The sequence below is a fragment of the Protomyces lactucae-debilis genome (assembly GCF_002105105.1).
Source record: "Protomyces lactucae-debilis strain 12-1054 chromosome Unknown BCR37scaffold_15, whole genome shotgun sequence".
NCBI classification, from domain to species: Eukaryota; Fungi; Ascomycota; class Taphrinomycetes; order Taphrinales; family Protomycetaceae; genus Protomyces; species Protomyces lactucae-debilis.
The window spans coordinates 136,794-153,537 of record NW_024468007.1 but is presented as its reverse complement, the minus strand read 5'-3'; the positions used below and the strand labels follow the sequence as shown (position 1 = coordinate 153,537).

The window sequence follows — 16,744 nt, the reverse complement described above, 5'->3', positions numbered from 1 at the left end:
AGTCATGGCCACATGGTAGACATTTCCGCAGATAGCTGGCGGTAGACTAGCGTTTCAGAGCGATTGAAGCAAGGCAGCATCACCTCATGGCCACAACTTTCGATGCTGTGCTTCACTGTAATCGGACAGCGTGTTAGTGACATGTTCTGCGACTCCCAGCAGGTTAGCCCGTCTCGATCATGACCGCAGTCTAGCATCACGGGTTGCTTGAAGAGTACAGAGCACTACGTTCCGCAAGTTTCGCCGCACAACTTGAGGCACGGCCGATCACAATTCTTCCTTGGTCGTGGACCCGGCTCCAAGCATTCAACAGAATCGTGCAGTGCGTCTGCGCGACCATGTCATACATAGTGTGCCTAAAGCTGAGCTCGAGCTGAAGAAGTCTACTTAGGTCGAGAACAGTGCTGTTTTCACTACGAAAGCGAATCTGGTCAGCAGCCGTTGGCTTGGACCTGCTTGTCAAGGCCAGTCCGGATTTCCGATTTTGCAACCAGACAACGAAACGCGCCGAATACAAAACAGCGTCAAACAAATCAAGCTGCTCGACCCCACTGATTTTTAACGTTGCACCATTTGCTGATGCTCAAACTATGATCGGGGCTTTCTTGCACTTGTCGGTGTCACGTTGTACCGTGGGCCACACATGATGCCGCATTGGATTGCTTTATTGACGCATTACCGCTTCCTGGCAGATCCCAGGGCCAGGATAATGAGGGTCGTGTTGGAGCTGCGAGCAGACAATGATAAGTTCATCAACTATCTCATTGGGTCTTGAAACTGACGGATGAAGGACTTCAAGTTTCCTCGTAAGCGTGCAGCGCTCATAACGATCTCGAGGGAACACTTCTTTGAGTGCCATCCGCCAAGGTTATGAGGCTCTGCCGCGTACTTTCAAATGCTGAGCCATGTCAAGTTTTATAAGCGTAGCACACACTTCACGTTTCCATTTGTCAATCATCTCGTTCTTCGTAGTTCTGATTTATTGCTCATACACACTGCCGGCTACGATGAGTTCGAAGCATGCATAAGCGACGTCAGGACGTCACGAATGTCTTTGAAGGCTCACTCTAACTCAAACTATCGACTCACAAGGTATTTTTCACTTTTTTTGACTTGCATACCTCCTTGTAAGCCTCCCAGTTGTGGAAGCCGACATGCTCAACGACAAGCTTGCGATAGCAGTATTGCTCCATTATTTGCAACATCACAGTTTCTCCGTTTTGAGTTACATAAAGCCCATTTGGGACAGCTTCTCTAGCTGTGACTCTAATAGGATCTCTCCACGGTCATGTCTGCTATCGGGTCAGAGACTTTAAACTTTTTGCTCACATCTTAGTAAGCATCGCCTCTTTTTTCAAGAGATTTACCGTGTGGATCATTCGAATATGAGAGCTCACCCCGCTCCGTGATCAGAACGCTGTGGTCTCCTTTGCAGCAAACCATGGAGTAATTTGACTGTGATACGTCCTCACGGTAATATTTGATGGTGCAATTGCTCGAATCATGAGACTTCATCGTCTGCAACAGCACAATCTCCGTATTTCGAGTTAGATCTACATGAAGTCCGTTTGAGACCACTGCCACCCCTGCTGTATACTCGGACCAGCTTTTTTTGCGATCATGTCTGCTATTGAGTCGGGAATTTCAAACTTCTTGCACACATCTTGGTAAGCATCGCCAAGTTAGAAATTTACTGTATGGATCAGCCGAATTTAAGAGCTCACCCCGCTCCATGATCAGAGCACTGTGGTCTCCTTTGCAGCAGAACATGGCGTAGTTTGACTGTGGTACGTTACCACGTTGATATTTGATGGTGCAATTGCTCGAGCCAGGAGAAGGAAAACAATCAGGCTGTATATTAACTTTCTCGTGGGTCAAAACATTCTGAACTTCTGCATCGCATAGGCCGCCGCAAACAAGTTCGGGGTCGACGGCTTCCGCATCCCATCAGTGATCTGTCAAGATGTAATCTGGACTTTTGCGATCGTCCGTGTACGTAAGCTTGGGGTACCATGACCGTCGCTGGAGCACCCTGTCGACTTTGAGAATTCGCTTTATGGTTGATGTCACTTCACAAAATCCAGAGCCGAAGACAGGAGGCCAGGATTGGGAAGACGGAATCGGTACAGTTTTAATCACTCGCTGCATAACCATCTCGACTTCCCATATACATGTATAAGGGTTCGTCAATAGGCGCCGCGAGTCACGGAAGAGAATATCCCAGGCTGAAGAATCCGTTGTGTCCAAAATGTGTATGCAAGGATCTGCTTGAACTCTAGTGATGCTGTAAATCAGTTCAGCAATACGCATTGCAAAGGCAGCTTCGCAGCTTGCAATCGGAGGCTCCCGTAGTGGTGTGTTCTGTCCTGGTGCATATGCATCGCGCGAGCACATCTCTGAATCAGCAAAGCTCCTCTTTGAGTCGCACTTTGGAGGAGGAGGGCGCAGGTCCGCGACTTGGAGAAAGATCAACACTGGTTATCGCCAGCATTCGTCACCGTATTGTGCCAGCGTGCTGCGATTCAATTGCAATAGAGGATAGTTGAGAAAGACTTGGCGGCTGCAGCGACGGCTGGGGGCGGATGCCAGGCTCTTCACATGCAGACACATCGATCGTTGCTGCCACCTTCTGTTCATCACGGAATTGGTTATTGCCAGATGGTCACTTCATGCAGGAGTTGCCACTAATTTGGTGCACTCTCATGAGCTCTTGAGTGTTTCTTTTGGGTACAGGGCTAGCATCTCACGCTGACTTTCTAAGAACTCTGCTTGCACATGAAGCGGCCTAGGAGGATCATCTCGGCCATCATACTACCAGCTCAAGGATGCGTTTCTGATCGACCCACCTGCGAATGATTATGGTGCCTGTTTACCTGGCGCTAATATTCTCGTGCGGCAGATGGACCTCAATTTCCATTGTGCAGCTGCAGATGCAGAGCATACACAAGAGCTACAACAGCACTGCATACTTCGTAGCCTGCGACTGTAGTATCTGACAAGCCATGCTTCTCAACACAAGGGATATTCATGTGCTCTGATGTGGCCAAGACGAGGCAGCACGTGTGTGACATATCTTGTCTGATCAATGACAGGCGTGTAGTTTGTCTTCAGAAGAATCGGTAGCTGCACAGAGAATAACTCACATGGTTGATGACGTAGATTTCAGCCTACAGGCTACAGACTCTCAGCAAGAAGCGTGATGTCAGAGCTTCGACAATGTAGTCGAAATGTAGACACAGCGTCCCCGTGATCAACGAGGGAAGGCGAACACAGTACCCCTGGCCACATGGTCACAAAATAAAATGAAGCTTGCATGATTGTATGCCCACGAGAAAGCTACTGCAGCAGGCTGAATGTAGACGAAAGCACTGCCACGATTGTGATCGCGCATGCTGTGGATTTCACGCTAGCACTAGCTACCTCTGGTTGTTAACAGAGACAGAGAGCTGACAGAAGCTGCGTGAGCCCCTAATAGATTAAATCATCGGTCAGAAGCGAGGCGATGCGGAAGCTGGAAAGCCACGACCCTTGGAAGTATGAATACCATGTCTCAAGCCTTGAAGATGACACGCCTCGACTAGATCTGCCCGCAGATTTGGCCTCGAGCCAAAGAGTGCCGAAAGGTGAAAAAAAGTCTTCCATCTATCGCTTTACTCTGGCTGAGAGCTGAAGCTTCGTCGTCAAAGAGCCTATCGTTATTACAATTCAAGTCATCTCATGCTGGCAACATCTGCAGCAATTGGTTGTGGAAAAGCTTCATGCTCGGCAGATGTGTCAGCCGAGTCGACTCGTGGGCGTGACACAGCTAGCATGATTGATGTAGCTGGACAGAGTAGTGTCTAGTAGGCTTCTATATTCATATTGTGTTAGAGACAACGGGTCTTGAGTTCTGTGGACACGAACTGCACTCTTGCAAGTCTGGTAGTAAAGATTACGCAGACAGAGGCTATGCAGAAAGTACAATAGGCCAGTACAGTAGACCAGTCAAGCATTGTTGAGCAGGAAGCAATTCAGAACTAGCCAATCTACGAGTAAAATTATAACTGTGATATTTGCCGACATGCAGCGGATGCTGAAAGATGAGTCTTTGAGATTAGATGAGAGAGGCTGCAAGGAGCAAGGAGCCGGCCAGGAGTGCAGTGCCAGCTTGGACGATAGAAGCTGCAGACTTGCTGGTAATGGTCGAGGACAAGCTCGATGGGGTGGGTGAGCGAAGACTGTTGAGACCACGGGTGGTGGAACCTGAAAGGGCGGTAGACGTGCCGGTTGGCTCAGACGAATCAACATCAGTAGTGCTGATTGCAGAGGGCGATGTGGTAGCTGAGGTGGATGGGGTGTTCTTCTTGATCTCATCTGGGGTCACTGCTTGTTAGACTTCCCGCGGCAACAGGTGTCAGGAGTACGTACATCCAGTGAAGGTAGCGGCTTCTGCTTTTGTGTTGAAGACGCGGAAGAGGCTAGACTCGGCCACATCGACGAGTTTGCCAGCGGAGTTGTTGGCTTGAGCAACGATAATGTAGTCCTTGAAGTTGAAGGCATTGAAGACTGAACCGCTCAATGAGATACCCTGTTTCTGCGGGTTGCCGTCCAAATTGACCGGCGTCATGGTTCCCAAGATTTCGTTGCTATTCTTGGCTTTGTAGTTGACCACAAAGGTCTTGAAGTCTTCGCTGCCTTCCTTGGTCCACTGGAAAGTGAACTCGCTGTCCTTGGAAATCTTGGATTTGGCGTTGGGTTCCTCGATGGTGAGAGCCGAGACAGATAGGATTGCAGTGAGGGAGAGGGGGAGGATAGAGACGAGCATGATTGTTGTTGACTTGAGGATTGAGTGCTTGCATCTTGGCCACGGACCTCTTTATAGCCAAAGGATGGCAGCGTGGTTCGCACTGATTTGACGGGGAGATCAGAGTGTGAGCTAAAAAAAGACCTCGCACACTACGATCAGCGAGAAAGGGGTCCGGATCAAACGTGGTGCGACATTTTGCATGGGCAAGGCGTGTATTCAGCCTGGCTTGAAGGCGAGTTCTCCTGAATTCCACAGCTCGCGTGGAGGTTGGGTGACTTCGGGTCGCAAATTTGTTACGACTCAACTGCACTGCCACTCATTCGCGCTATCGCGCTGATGATGAAAAAGAAGAAGCATTGTATTCGTGTAAGACGAAAGAAACGCGTCGCTAAACCTGATAGAAAAAGAGTGTTGCTTGAAGCAGCAAAGCGGACAAAGCGAGTCCGCTGCTGATTGAGCAGGTCACAGACCCCTGACTTGACGTGCCAAGCAGAACCTTGCCGAGTCTGAGAGGATGGGCGACAAGCCGCACTGTGTGTGTTGGCGATGGCGATGAGTTCGTGCTGCTTGGCGGTAGCACGTCTTCATCCTGTGCCTCATCAAATACCCTGGAGGCTGTTGTTGCCCATGCCACTAAAGCTGGGTTCTCGTTCATGTCATCCTCTAACTCCACATCAGGCGGCACAAAAGCCGCTATCTCGCTAGAAGTCACTGCTGTCAGTACAAGCGTGAAGCATGTCAAAGCAACTTACATCCAGTAAACAAGTGTGCTGCTTTTTCGTCGCGAACAACACGAAAGGGCTGCGAAGCGGCGACCAGGACTGATTCACTTTCATTGTTGCCTTGAGAATGGATGAGGAATTGGTAGTTCTGATCAGCCTCCGGGAATGAGCTGTGCATGCTGATACCAAGGCCGTTGGGGTTGCCTTTTGTTCGTAGAAGAAGGTCAAGTTGATGCGTGTCTGTGCCTTCAGCTGTCCGCCACCTCACAACAAAGTACTTGTAATCATCGGAAGCACTCGTCTGCCAGTTGAAGATGAAGGGTTGGTTCTGAATGACGGCAGACTTGCTATTGGGCTTGGTCACTTGAAGCGCTGATGCAAAGTGACATATAGCGTAGAAGACGGCGGGGTACATGCTTTGTGCAGAGATACTGGGTAGCCGCGAAAGATGGAACTAGCCATTGTGAGCTGACAGAGGGAGGCTTTGATTGTTAAGTGGGCCAAGTGGTTGCTTGGCAGTGCCTACTGTGCAGAGTTGCTACAGCCTGTCAGTCCGGCCGATATCTGCAGTGGGATTGGTGCACGAGCTCGGATACCACTGTGGCTGCACGATGCCGTAGAAGGCTGTAGAAGTGTGCCAGGAGACTGCAAAAGCCAAATGTTTGTATGCAGGCAAACAGAACTGGACGAACATATTCTCCCTGTTAGCTGCGGGGGTCCAGCTAGCCGAAATGAGCTGGTCGTAGGCAGTGATGTTGCGTCGGAAGATGTGCCTATCCTGAGACATCCGAAGCATCGCTGCCGTCGCAAAGAGCCGTCTGTTCATGATCGACGAGCGAAACGAGGATCTTGATCGTCGTATGCTTGAACGAGCCCGACAGAGAGGGGCGAGCCCACAGGTGTTCTGGCCATGCCAGACGGGATACGCGATCCCGGAATTGACCGATTGAACGAAGCCTGACTGTGTTCAACGATACGCGGCGTAGGCAGCGCCTCGCCCCATGGAAGCGGCGTCGAAACATCATTCAACTTTGGTGCGCCTGGAGGAGAGATTGCTGCGCTTGTGAGATCTAGAGCGGCGGGCCGTTTAGGCCTGCCCTTGCCGTCTGTTTGATGCGATCGCTGCGGAGGCGGAGAGGGCGCGGCAGACCTTGCTTGTTGGACAGAGCTGTCAGTATCGAGCGTGACGCGCGTCAAGGTATTGGTGCGGCTGCGTGTCGGTGGGCGCTCTGGTGCGGTCCCTTTGTGCGACTGTTCAGGGGCAGTGAGATTATCTGAAGTCATCTCTACGTCTGAAAATGCCTCCTGGTTGAAGTCTGCAGATGAAGACGCGTCCAGGTGCTGTTCGCGTGACTCTGATGCAGCAAGGCCTGGCACTGTGCTGGCATCCTGGTCTGCGGCGGAAGATGGCTGTTGGCCGAGCAGTCTAGCAAGTCCACCTGAGCTGTGGTCTGCACTGAATGCATGCGTGTCCCGAGTGTCCATGATGACTGAGGCAGTTGAGTAGATAAGTAGCTGTACATCTTGTGTACATAAGCTTCTTTTGCTGCTGTCATCTCTGCCAATCTCGAGATCTCGCTTGCAACTTCCCCATCGGAGCACACGCCTCGGAACCGAGCTCATCAGAAGCAGTCACAGCCATCGCCAGTGTCCGTCACGGACTAGTGAGACGATTGGCAGTGAGGAGAAGTACCGCTTCACGTAGACTAGACAGCAATCGGTGAGTCGGTACATTTTGCCGTGGTGTATTGTGCACTGCAATATATGACTGCTGCTGCTGGCCCAGGCCTCCCCAACCTCGCTGCTCTTCCCCCACCACTGACTGGCCCTCTCTCAATGGCGGGGACAGGGGAACCGCGGCCAGCAAACGCGACAGAAAAATCCAACTGTAAATCTGACGCTTCTTATCGACTGAGCCGCCCTCGAGCTTTGTACTACTGTCCTGTAGCTATATCAACACTTCGTCCGTCGCCTACCACTTTACAAAAGACATTGCACCAAGGCCCAACACACCATGAGCAGCGATTCACAGCTCCTTCGGGGAGACAATCGAAACCGATACGATTCCTACATTGGCAGCAAAATCTTCTATCGTGGTCATGTAGCCGAAGTCATTGATCAAATCATGGCGAATCCATTGACACGGCAACGTATCGAGGTCGTTGCTGCTCGTCAAAAGAAGAGTAAAGCAGAAGTCAAGAAGGCAGCAAGGAAGCAGGCAGAGTATTTTGTTGCTCGTCAAGAGTACATTCGCCTCATTCGGTTCGCTGCGTGGTCGGTCGGCAGTATGATGCACACCATCTACGATCAGGGTGTCTGGGTCGATCGAACTGAGATCAGACGGCTTCGAGAAACGGCCCGCGTGGCAGCATTGAAGAAGCAAAGTATCCTCTTTCTTCCTTGTCATCGCAGTCATGTCGACTACGTCTCTCTTCACATCATCTTGTTTCAACTCGGATTGAGTCTGCCAAGTATCGTCGCCGGTGAGAACCTCAACTTCCCACTCGTCGGCAAGTTTCTTCAGAACTGTGGTGCCTTTTGGATTGCGAGAGAAACACCGAGTGAAGCGGTAAATCCAATGTATGCAACACTCATGACGAGTTACATTGACACACTGATGGAGCGTGGCCAGAACTTCGAGTGCTTCATTGAGGGAGGACGTTCTCGTACCGGCAAGATGCTGCCGCCCAAGTACGGCATGCTCAAAGAACTCTGTGAGTCTCTCTTACGACTTGATAAGGACGCCATCGTCGTGCCTGTGAGTGTGCAGTACGACAATGTGCTCGAGACGGAGACCTACGCCAATGAACTCCTCGGCCGGCCTAAAACCAAGGAATCACTTTCCTCATTTGTCAAAGCCAGACGCGTTCTTGCATTGCGCATGGGTCGTATCGATTGTCGCTTCGCCGAGGGCTTCAGTATTCGTGACTACCTCCGTGAAACGGGGTTCATGGATCCAAAGGACTACCCAGCCGCTACAACAGAGCGCGAGATGTTTGCACAGAATTCAACTCCAATTCTCAGGCGTCTCGGGTACAGTGTTCTACATGACATCAATCAAGCTAGTGTCGTGATGCCAACTGCATTGATTGCAACTGTTTTGCTGACGTTGCGTGGACCTGGCATTAGCAAATCCAATTTGGTCAAGCGTGTGCAGGAGCTATCAGACCTCATCAGGCACAAAGGAGGTCGTGTGGCATCCATTGACAATTATGAGACGATTGTCGACAAGGCCATTAGCGTGCTTGGCAAGCTCGTGGGTATCAGGACAGACTTGCTAGAAGATACATACTACGCTGCTGACCGGTTCCAAATTTCCTATTTCAGGAATCAGATCATTCACTTATTTATCAATGAAGCAGTCATTTGCGTTTCGCTCTATACAAAAGTCAAGGCAGGTGGCAAGGCCAGCGATCAGCGCATCTCAGCGGATGACTTGCAACGCCAAACACTGTTCCTCTCTCGCGTCATGAAGGGCGAGTTCATCTGGAACACACAAGGGATTGAGCTGAACCTGCAACAAGCCACCTCGCAACTCTCTGCTGATGGTGTGATTAACATCGGAGAAGGCTGGATAGAATTGAGTGACCAAGAACGGATGCGTGGTCGGGAGATGTTTGACTTTTACTGTTTCCTGTTGTGGCCGTTTGTGGAGACTTATTGGTTTGCAGGTGTATGTTTGCTGGCGTTGACACCACTGACACCCTTGTCAGAGCCAGTTCTCGTCAAGGACTATGAAAAGGCTGTTCAGCTGCTTGGTAAGACACTCTTTCACCAAGGTGATGTGTCGTACATCACTGCAGTTTCGTCTGAGACGCTGCAGAATGCATTGCAGTACTACTACTCCCTCGGTGCCATTACCATGGTAAAGGGTGCCAAGAAGAAGGATCTTCGCATTCAGTTGTCACCAGAGTGGCTGCCATCGCGCAATGAAAAGGGCAAGATTGTACCAGAGGGCAAGTTGATTGAACATGTGCGACAAATTGGATACAGTCGCAAAGAGGGAAGTAGGAGTGGTGTTCGCAACACGCACCTTCCAAATGACTTGCTGAGGTTGGTCGAGCGGCTGAGAGTAGAGTTGCATTTGAAACCAGCTGCTGCACCGCTCAAGGCCAAGTTGTAGACTAAGTATATGTCATTTCTTGAGCGTAGCAGGAATTGTGTTTCTAGATTAGACCCTCATCTGAAAATCGCCAGCTCGGGTCGCCACTTGACGTGATTCGACGTCGTGATGATGACGTACTAGCCCTTGCTGTCAGTCAGATTGCTAAGACTCAAAGTGCAGTTGACGCACCAGAAGGTATATTCACTTTGGCTGGGGCATTGATACTTCGATTAATTCGACAAGACGCTTGATGGTCATCATTCACATGCTTTCATTTGAAAGACTTCTATCTCTGCTAATAGAACATCATTTCAGGCACCTGAACATACTTGCTCAGCTCAGCCCTCCAGCCTTCCACGAGACGTTCCTGCAAATCATTGTGAATAGTCGCATTGACACACCAGCGTCTGAGTTCGTTAAGAACACTATTGACTTCGGCCTGTCTCTGCTTCCTGTGAGCCAAACCGAGTGGATCGTTTTCATACAAAAGCGCAAGCCGCTTGATGATTGGGCTCATGTGCTCTGAAACTCCAATACAACAGATGCCGATGTTACCATACAAGGGGTCGGCTCGCTTGTAAAACTTGATGGTGCAGTTGTCATTGGAGAGCATGTTGTCGATCTGATTGGCAAACTCGTCCCTGAGTTCCGCGTCGCAATTGAATGGCAACGTCTGATCCCCGACAAGGTTTCCCCATCCTCCGTGATGTATTTGATGAGCTCGGCTGTCGTCTTGCTGGGTAAGCTTGGGATACCACGTTTCTCGTCGAAGATCCATGTCGAAACTGAACATCCGGTCGACCAATCTGTTGGTCGCGCAGTAGCCCACATCGAACGGGTTGGGACGACAGAAAAGGCAATTAGAAAGGATCTCTAAGTTGGTGCTCCTTGGAGGATTCGTCGTGATACGCTGAACGGCCATCTTTATCGTACACTCACATGTCGTATCTTGAATGATGCTTTTCGAGACTGGATCTCGAAAGAGGACATCCCAAAACGAGGCTTGGCTCGTATTCATAACGTGTAAACACAGATCTACGCGGGCTCTGGCTGTGCTGTAAATCAGATCAGCAATGTGCTCCGAGGAGATTGTCTTGCACGAGATTGTTGCTTCCTGTCTTGGTTCTGAGTGGAAACCAGTGCTCAATGCCTCTTCGTCATCTGGCATTGATCTCGACGTTCGCTTCCCCGCGAATGACCAGCATCCTTTGGGCGTCACCTCTTCTGTGCCGAATTCGCAGTCTGAATGAGGAGACCAGCGTTCCACCATCAAGTATGCCTCAGTGTCGTACTGAATGCAATTGCTTGCATTGACTCTTACACGTATGCCTTGATGAATGGAAGACAATAGCGACAGGTGTAGCGACACATGTCTGGCAAAGCATATCAGGCCAAGAAGAGAGCGCAACATGGTTCGGTATCAGCTGCGGCAATTCAACTTGGCGACGAAGCAGTGACCGAGGGCTAGAAGTCGAATCACTTGCAAACGAGTAAGTTGGGTGAGGTTGTCGCCCATGCGGAAGCGAGGCTTCTTATCCCCGTTGGGGTCGAAAAGCAAGATTCTCTCCTTTTTCTCAGACTGCCGATGTCCGGGGCCAAGGCCACTTTCGCGAGATCACCTTGCGCCGCAGTCGCCACTATCATGCCTGGCGTGGGACTTCTCATGCCTGATTCCCTTCCCAAGAAGGCACAATACTCTGGAGGACGGCGTTGCAGCTTTTCAGGGCTTTTGCATACTCGGTTTCTAGGGCCATCACTGACTCATCAGGAGTTGGTGCTCGTCAGGAGTCTTCTTCCTCCTCTCACTGACAGTCATGGACAGCCAGTGGCCCAGTCAATGGGAGCTCTTAGCTCGGGGTACCAGACATCTAGCAGCCACAGATTCTGCGCCATGACTTTCGTTCCACATCAACGCTTGTGCTTTGAACTTCCCAGTGATCGCTCTGCCTGGCCACTATTTGGGTGGGCATGAGCCCAAGGTAGAACATTTCTGAGCTCTCCAACAAGTTCAACTGACCTTTCTTGCCTAGCCCAGATCTGCTTACATTACAAAAAGATCATCTTCTGGTGCGGAAGCCGTAGCATTGTATGAGCCGAAGGTTCTTCGATATAGCATTTGCAGACGGCGCCTGCACATGGTGCAAACCAGTTCATCGAGCGTCAAGTTTCCAATAGCATCTCCTTGACATGCATCAACTTCTCAGCTCGAGCTCAGCTGCGGAAGCATCTAAGGGACCATGCAGTTGTGTGTAGCTGCAACCTTCGAGGTCTTTCGTGGTGTTTTGACTTTCAACGTTTCAACGCGCACAGGACGCGACCGCGACAAAAACACAACACACAACACAGCAGCTAGACATCGATACTGCATCTTCATCTTCGTTAGTCAGCTTTCTCTGCCGCAAGAGCGCCTTTCAGCTTCTATGAGACGCAGTTCTGCACCGTCTCAGCGACACACATCGTCTTCGCAGAGCACCGCATCGCCGTCGCCACAATTCAGAGTCGGCAATGGTGCATTGACCATGAGCCAGCCATTCAAGATCCCTGGATCAGCAACGCCAAAGAGACGACAGCCAGAGACTGGTGGCAGGAAGCGTAAGCTGGTAAACTATGCGGGACTGGATGGGGGAAGTGCGGATGTGGACACACCAACAAGGACAAAAGATGACCCGCTGTACAGCGAGGCGCGGCAGGCGGCATATACTCAGTATGCAACAGAAGAAGCGGCTGCCAACATCCGTGCCAAGTACAACCTCAAGCCACTCAAGCAAACTACCATCAGCAATGTCAATCTCATCGTGGATCCGAACGCAATGAAGAAGAAATTTGCGATACCGGTTGCAGGGAAGGAGAATAACGAATATCGACCGTCTGTTACTCTTGGTATGCGCAGACCAGCCAGCTTTGTGCCACGTCCACTCCATGATCCAGCGGGCGAATTCGCGATTGTGCTCTATGATCCAACAGTCGACGATGAGCCTGTGCCTGAAATCAATACATGTCTATCGCAAGCAGATCCAAATGCAGAGGAGCAAGTCACAGTCGCACCGCCGCCACCTCCAAGCAAAGTACACAAGTCCCTTGCACAAATGCTCGGTCTCGACAAGAAGTCTGAAGAGGCGCGTCCAAAAGTGCCAGTGGTGATTGATCCGAGACTGGCACGTCGCTTGCGACCGCATCAGGTAGAGGGTGTCAAATTTCTCTACAAGTGTACGACTGGTAGACTGCATCCATCGGCATTTGGTTGCATCATGGCAGATGAGATGGGACTTGGCAAGACTTTGCAATGCATTGCCCTTATGTGGACACTTTTGAAGCAATCACCGATCGCAGGACAAGGAGAGATCAAGAAAGGTATTGTTGTTTGTCCATCATCACTGGTACGCAATTGGGCCAACGAGCTGGTCAAGTGGCTTGGTGAGGGGGCACTTACTCCTTTGGCATTAGATGGAAAGCTTTCCAAAGAAGAACTTGGCGTTGCACTCAAAGGCTGGTGTGGTGCATCTGGTCGCGGTATCGTTCGCCCGGTCTTGATCGTTTCCTATGAAACACTACGGATGAACATTGAAGCACTAGCAGGTACGGAGGTTGGCTTATTGCTCTGCGATGAAGGTCATCGCCTGAAGAATGGCGAGTCGCAGACGTTCACTGCGCTCAACTCGCTCAATTGCAAGCGTCGCGTCATCCTTTCTGGCACACCAATACAGAATGATTTGTCAGAGTACTTTTCCCTGCTGAACTTTGCAAACCCAGACTTGCTTGGAACACGCGCCGACTTCCGAAAAAACTTTGAGCTGCCCATTTTGCGTGGTCGCGATGCAGATGGCACAGAGCTTGATGTGCAAAAGGGCGAGGAAAAGCTCAAGGAGCTTGGTGGAATTGTCAACAAGTTCATCATCCGCCGCACAAATGATATCCTCAGCAAGTACCTGCCCGTCAAATACGAGCACGTGGTCTTTTGCAACCTGTCGCCATTCCAGCTCGCGCTCTACAAGCACTTTGTCTCATCGCCCGATGTCCAAAAGCTGTTGCGCGGAGTTGGTTCACAACCCCTCAAAGCCATTGGTCTACTCAAAAAGCTGTGCAATCACCCAGATTTGCTTGACTTGCCCGATGATTTGCCTGGCTCTGACGCCTTCTTTCCATCAGACTTTGTGCCGAAAGTCGCTCGTGGTCGACATGACAGGGAGCCTAAAGTGCACTACTCCGGCAAGATGGCAGTCTTAGATCGTATGCTCCATCGCATTCGTTCTGAAACGGATGACAAGATTGTGCTCATCAGCAATTACACGCAAACACTAGACATCTTTGAGCAAATGTGCAGGAAACGTGGGTATGGCTGTTTCAGGCTTGATGGTACGATGAATGTCAATAAAAGGCAAAAGCTCGTGGACAAGTTCAACGATCCGGAAGGCAAAGAGTTCGTCTTCCTGCTGTCGTCAAAGGCTGGAGGATGTGGGCTCAATCTGATCGGCGCGAATCGCCTTATCTTGTTTGACCCGGACTGGAACCCTGCAGCAGATCAACAAGCTTTGGCGCGAGTATGGCGAGATGGACAAAAGAAGGACTGCTTCGTGTATCGCTTCATCTCCACTGGCTCTATTGAGGAGAAGATATTTCAGCGTCAATCTCACAAGCAGAGTCTGTCGGCGTGCGTTGTTGATGCCGGGGAAGATGTCGAGCGCCACTTTTCGCTGGATAATCTCAGGGAGCTCTTCAAGTTTGACGATCACACCATCAGCGACACGCATGTCAAATTCAAGTGCAAGCGTTGCCGTGAGGACAAGCAATTCATCAAGGCAAAGGCGATGCTCTACGGCGATACATCATCCTGGAACCACTTTGGCAATCCAGAGTTGAGCACAATCCAGGATCTATTGTTACGACAGGAGTGTGGACAAGGTGTGGTCAGTATGGCCTTCCAATACATCAGCCACTAGCTGTATTTGAGCTGCAGGTAGAACGCTTGATTGCAAAGATATCATCGTCAAGTCATGCGGTAGACATTTTAGTGAAGCAAGCATATGGTCATTCCACCCATCTGAAGGCTGGGGCCAGAGCACGACCTCCATGACCAGGACTGTTAAGCATTTTACATGCAGCTTTGCATGGCTATGTATGGCATATCACCATGTGCCGGCGGCCATCTGCTACAACTTCTTGGCATCTCTAGCAGAAAATTGAAAGCTATGCATATGTGTGCTTGAGTAGCTCTTATGGTTATGTCAAGCACCACGACCTTCTTGCAAGATGATCTAGCTCAAAGGAGGACGTTCAAATTGCCAAGTACTCTTAGAGGTAGCTCAAGCTTAGAGCATTCTATTCAAGCTAGTAAAGTTGCCTCTCTAGGCTTGACTTGCTACAGAAACTTCTTTCTCAATGGGCCTCGCTAACGAAATTCCCTGTAACCCTCCGTGAACAACTCATGCGGAGCCACAGCAGTCATCAAAAGCTGTCGTAGAGAAGAATCTCTGGTTTCATGACGTATGCTAAGCTCCTTTGCGAACTGATATCTCAGATTGATCATGTCATTCCTGTAAGCTTGCCCGTCTGGATCCTTTTCGTACAGTTGCAGAAGTCGCTTTTGGATACCTCCCCATACGCCGGGTGTACAAGACAGCCCCACCTTACCCCAAAGTGGATTCTCGCGATAACCGAATTTGATGGTGCAATTACTGTTGCTGTCTCGCTGTCCTTCTGAGCCTCCTTGGCCGCGTGTGTCCCCAGGATACTGAAAGTCTTGCCATTCTGCGTTGCAATAGATTTGAGACCTGTCAGTGTTAAGGTTGTCGAAAGTCCAAATCATGTCTTGAGCTTCGGGATACGAGTCTTTCGTGCTCAACTCGGGATACCAAGGCTCTGCGATGATCTCCAATTTTGCCTTAACCATCCGGTCTTCTGCACTTGAGCCATCACAAAGATCTGGAGCGAGAGGAGGCTGACATGGATCCGTATCAGGGAGCTGTAGCACCAGACGCTGAACCATCATTGTGACAGCGCATATGCAATGCTTGACGCCATTTTGAGCAGTTCCAAATTGCTCTCCATTCGGGTCTCGAAAGAGAATATCCCATTCTGACAAGTTGTTGGAATTCATAAGACGCATGCATGGATCGAGACGAAACTTTGAAATTTCGTACATGAAGTCAGCGATGCGCTCATCACATACGTCCTGACAAGAAATGGCCTCGAACTCCTTAAACTCCCTAGTTTCCCTAGAGGTTCCAAAGGGCCAACACTGTCCGCAAGTTGGACGGCGTTTTCTGAAAAACCACACACTTGCCTTGGCTCTGACTGCTGACCTTCTGCAGTCTGGCTCTTTTGCCCAGCTTCCTTGTTGCAAGAGGAGAATGTGAAGGAGGAGGAGGAGGAGCGATGGGGCAAGGTGTCTAATTGTCCTTGGACCCATTCCAGGGAGACTCGTCTGCTGCGTCCTATTCAAGTTAGCAGCTCAATATCAAGGGCATGGCTTACAAGGCGGCGCGCGTGGATTGAGAAGTTGAGGGTTGTAAACGTGTTGCGTGCCTTGAAATCGTATGTCCTGAGGAGAGATACTGTGCGGCTGTTTTTATGCCAAGCGAGCACAGCCGCAGTAGCCGTATAGCAGATGTTGAGACTCCTGCAAGACAGTCTTCATGGGGCGCAGAGTTGCAGAGTCGCAGCCCCTGCGCATTCTGCAGGCTGCAGCCCCTGTTCAATTTTCACATATGTTGCTATGCATGGAAGCTTGTAGATTCCGAGCTGGCATCATTGCCAACATCACTGAGCACGCTTCACACTGCACAATGGGCTGAACCTTGCCTCTTCCTTCAAGACTCCAGCAGTCTAAGTCACCTCCTGTGTATCTTTCGCATGACGTGGCAAGGTTGTGCGAAATAGAAGTATGCAGTAGGCCCTTCAACATTGATGATCAAACCATTGCCAAGACCGGCGATTGCTGGTGACTAGTACGCAGCGAGCTGTAGGTGGCGAGACAGGGCTTCACATAGTTTAGAGATAGCTCTAGAGCAATGAAGGATCACTACGTCCACCCTACAACTGTCGTGCAAGGCGCCTTGCACGCTTGCTACGCTCCCGCGCTTGTTTCACCTCGCTGGCAGCGGCGGCGCGGTCATTCCTGTCATTCGCTGCAGC

General features: G+C 50.4%; 7 protein-coding genes across 7 annotated transcripts; 2 read left to right on the top strand and 5 right to left on the bottom strand.

Annotated features, from left to right (window-relative positions):
* Positions 1–4,093: 4,093 nt before the first annotated feature.
* BCR37DRAFT_388468 (uncharacterized protein) lies at positions 4,094–4,804 on the bottom strand (the record flags this gene model as incomplete). The annotated part of the gene is made up of 2 exons (XM_040870628.1): positions 4,094–4,362; positions 4,408–4,804. 2 exons carry the CDS (start codon positions 4,802–4,804, stop codon positions 4,094–4,096), a joined length of 666 nt encoding a protein of 221 aa, XP_040723820.1.
* A 185-nt stretch (positions 4,805–4,989) lies between these two features.
* On the bottom strand, positions 4,990–6,126 carry BCR37DRAFT_92001 (uncharacterized protein). The gene is made up of 2 exons (XM_040872537.1): positions 5,539–6,126; positions 4,990–5,497 (listed from the first exon to the last, which is right to left on the bottom strand). The coding sequence occupies exons 1-2, from the start codon at positions 5,921–5,923 to the stop codon at positions 5,175–5,177; spliced, it is 708 nt and encodes a 235-aa protein (XP_040723819.1). The 5' UTR covers positions 5,924–6,126; the 3' UTR covers positions 4,990–5,174.
* BCR37DRAFT_91937 (uncharacterized protein) lies at positions 6,127–7,318 on the bottom strand. The gene has a single exon (XM_040872535.1). The coding sequence runs from the start codon at positions 7,129–7,131 to the stop codon at positions 6,331–6,333; it is 801 nt and encodes a 266-aa protein (XP_040723818.1). The 5' UTR covers positions 7,132–7,318; the 3' UTR covers positions 6,127–6,330.
* A 1-nt stretch (position 7,319) lies between these two features.
* BCR37DRAFT_91796 (acyltransferase-domain-containing protein) lies at positions 7,320–9,721 on the top strand. Its single transcript, XM_040872532.1, has one exon. The coding sequence runs from the start codon at positions 7,523–7,525 to the stop codon at positions 9,629–9,631; it is 2,109 nt and encodes a 702-aa protein (XP_040723817.1). The 5' UTR covers positions 7,320–7,522; the 3' UTR covers positions 9,632–9,721.
* A 187-nt stretch (positions 9,722–9,908) lies between these two features.
* On the bottom strand, positions 9,909–11,024 carry BCR37DRAFT_388464 (uncharacterized protein; the record flags this gene model as incomplete). The annotated part of the gene is made up of 1 exon (XM_040870627.1): positions 9,909–11,024. The coding sequence occupies one exon, from the start codon at positions 11,022–11,024 to the stop codon at positions 9,909–9,911; it is 1,116 nt and encodes a 371-aa protein (XP_040723816.1).
* A 1,399-nt stretch (positions 11,025–12,423) lies between these two features.
* BCR37DRAFT_370025 (DNA repair protein, SNF2 family) lies at positions 12,424–14,550 on the top strand (the record flags this gene model as incomplete). Its single annotated transcript, XM_040868322.1, has 1 exon — positions 12,424–14,550. One exon carries the CDS (start codon positions 12,424–12,426, stop codon positions 14,548–14,550), a length of 2,127 nt encoding a protein of 708 aa, XP_040723815.1.
* A 224-nt stretch (positions 14,551–14,774) lies between these two features.
* Positions 14,775–16,152, bottom strand: BCR37DRAFT_91740 (uncharacterized protein). Its single transcript, XM_040872530.1, has 2 exons — positions 16,085–16,152; positions 14,775–16,044 (listed from the first exon to the last, which is right to left on the bottom strand). Exon 2 carries the CDS (start codon positions 16,017–16,019, stop codon positions 15,000–15,002), a length of 1,020 nt encoding a protein of 339 aa, XP_040723814.1. The 5' UTR covers positions 16,020–16,044; positions 16,085–16,152; the 3' UTR covers positions 14,775–14,999.
* Between the last annotated feature and the right edge of the window lie 592 nt (positions 16,153–16,744).

What these genes read in the sequence shown, in the direction of transcription:
- BCR37DRAFT_92001 (XM_040872537.1), bottom strand. Translation starts at nt 5,923, where the DNA reads ATGTACCCCGCCGTCTTCTACGCTATATGTCACTTTGCATCAGCGCTT. An exon ending in AGCACACTTGTTTACTGGAT is followed by an intron (nt 5,498 to 5,538) that starts GTAAGTTGCTTT and finishes TACTGACAGCAG; the next exon opens with TGACTTCTAGCGAGATAGCG.
- BCR37DRAFT_91937 (XM_040872535.1), bottom strand. Translation starts at nt 7,131, where the DNA reads ATGAGCTCGGTTCCGAGGCGTGTGCTCCGATGGGGAAGTTGCAAGCGA.
- BCR37DRAFT_91796 (XM_040872532.1), top strand. Translation starts at nt 7,523, where the DNA reads ATGAGCAGCGATTCACAGCTCCTTCGGGGAGACAATCGAAACCGATAC.
- BCR37DRAFT_91740 (XM_040872530.1), bottom strand. Translation starts at nt 16,019, where the DNA reads ATGGGTCCAAGGACAATTAGACACCTTGCCCCATCGCTCCTCCTCCTC.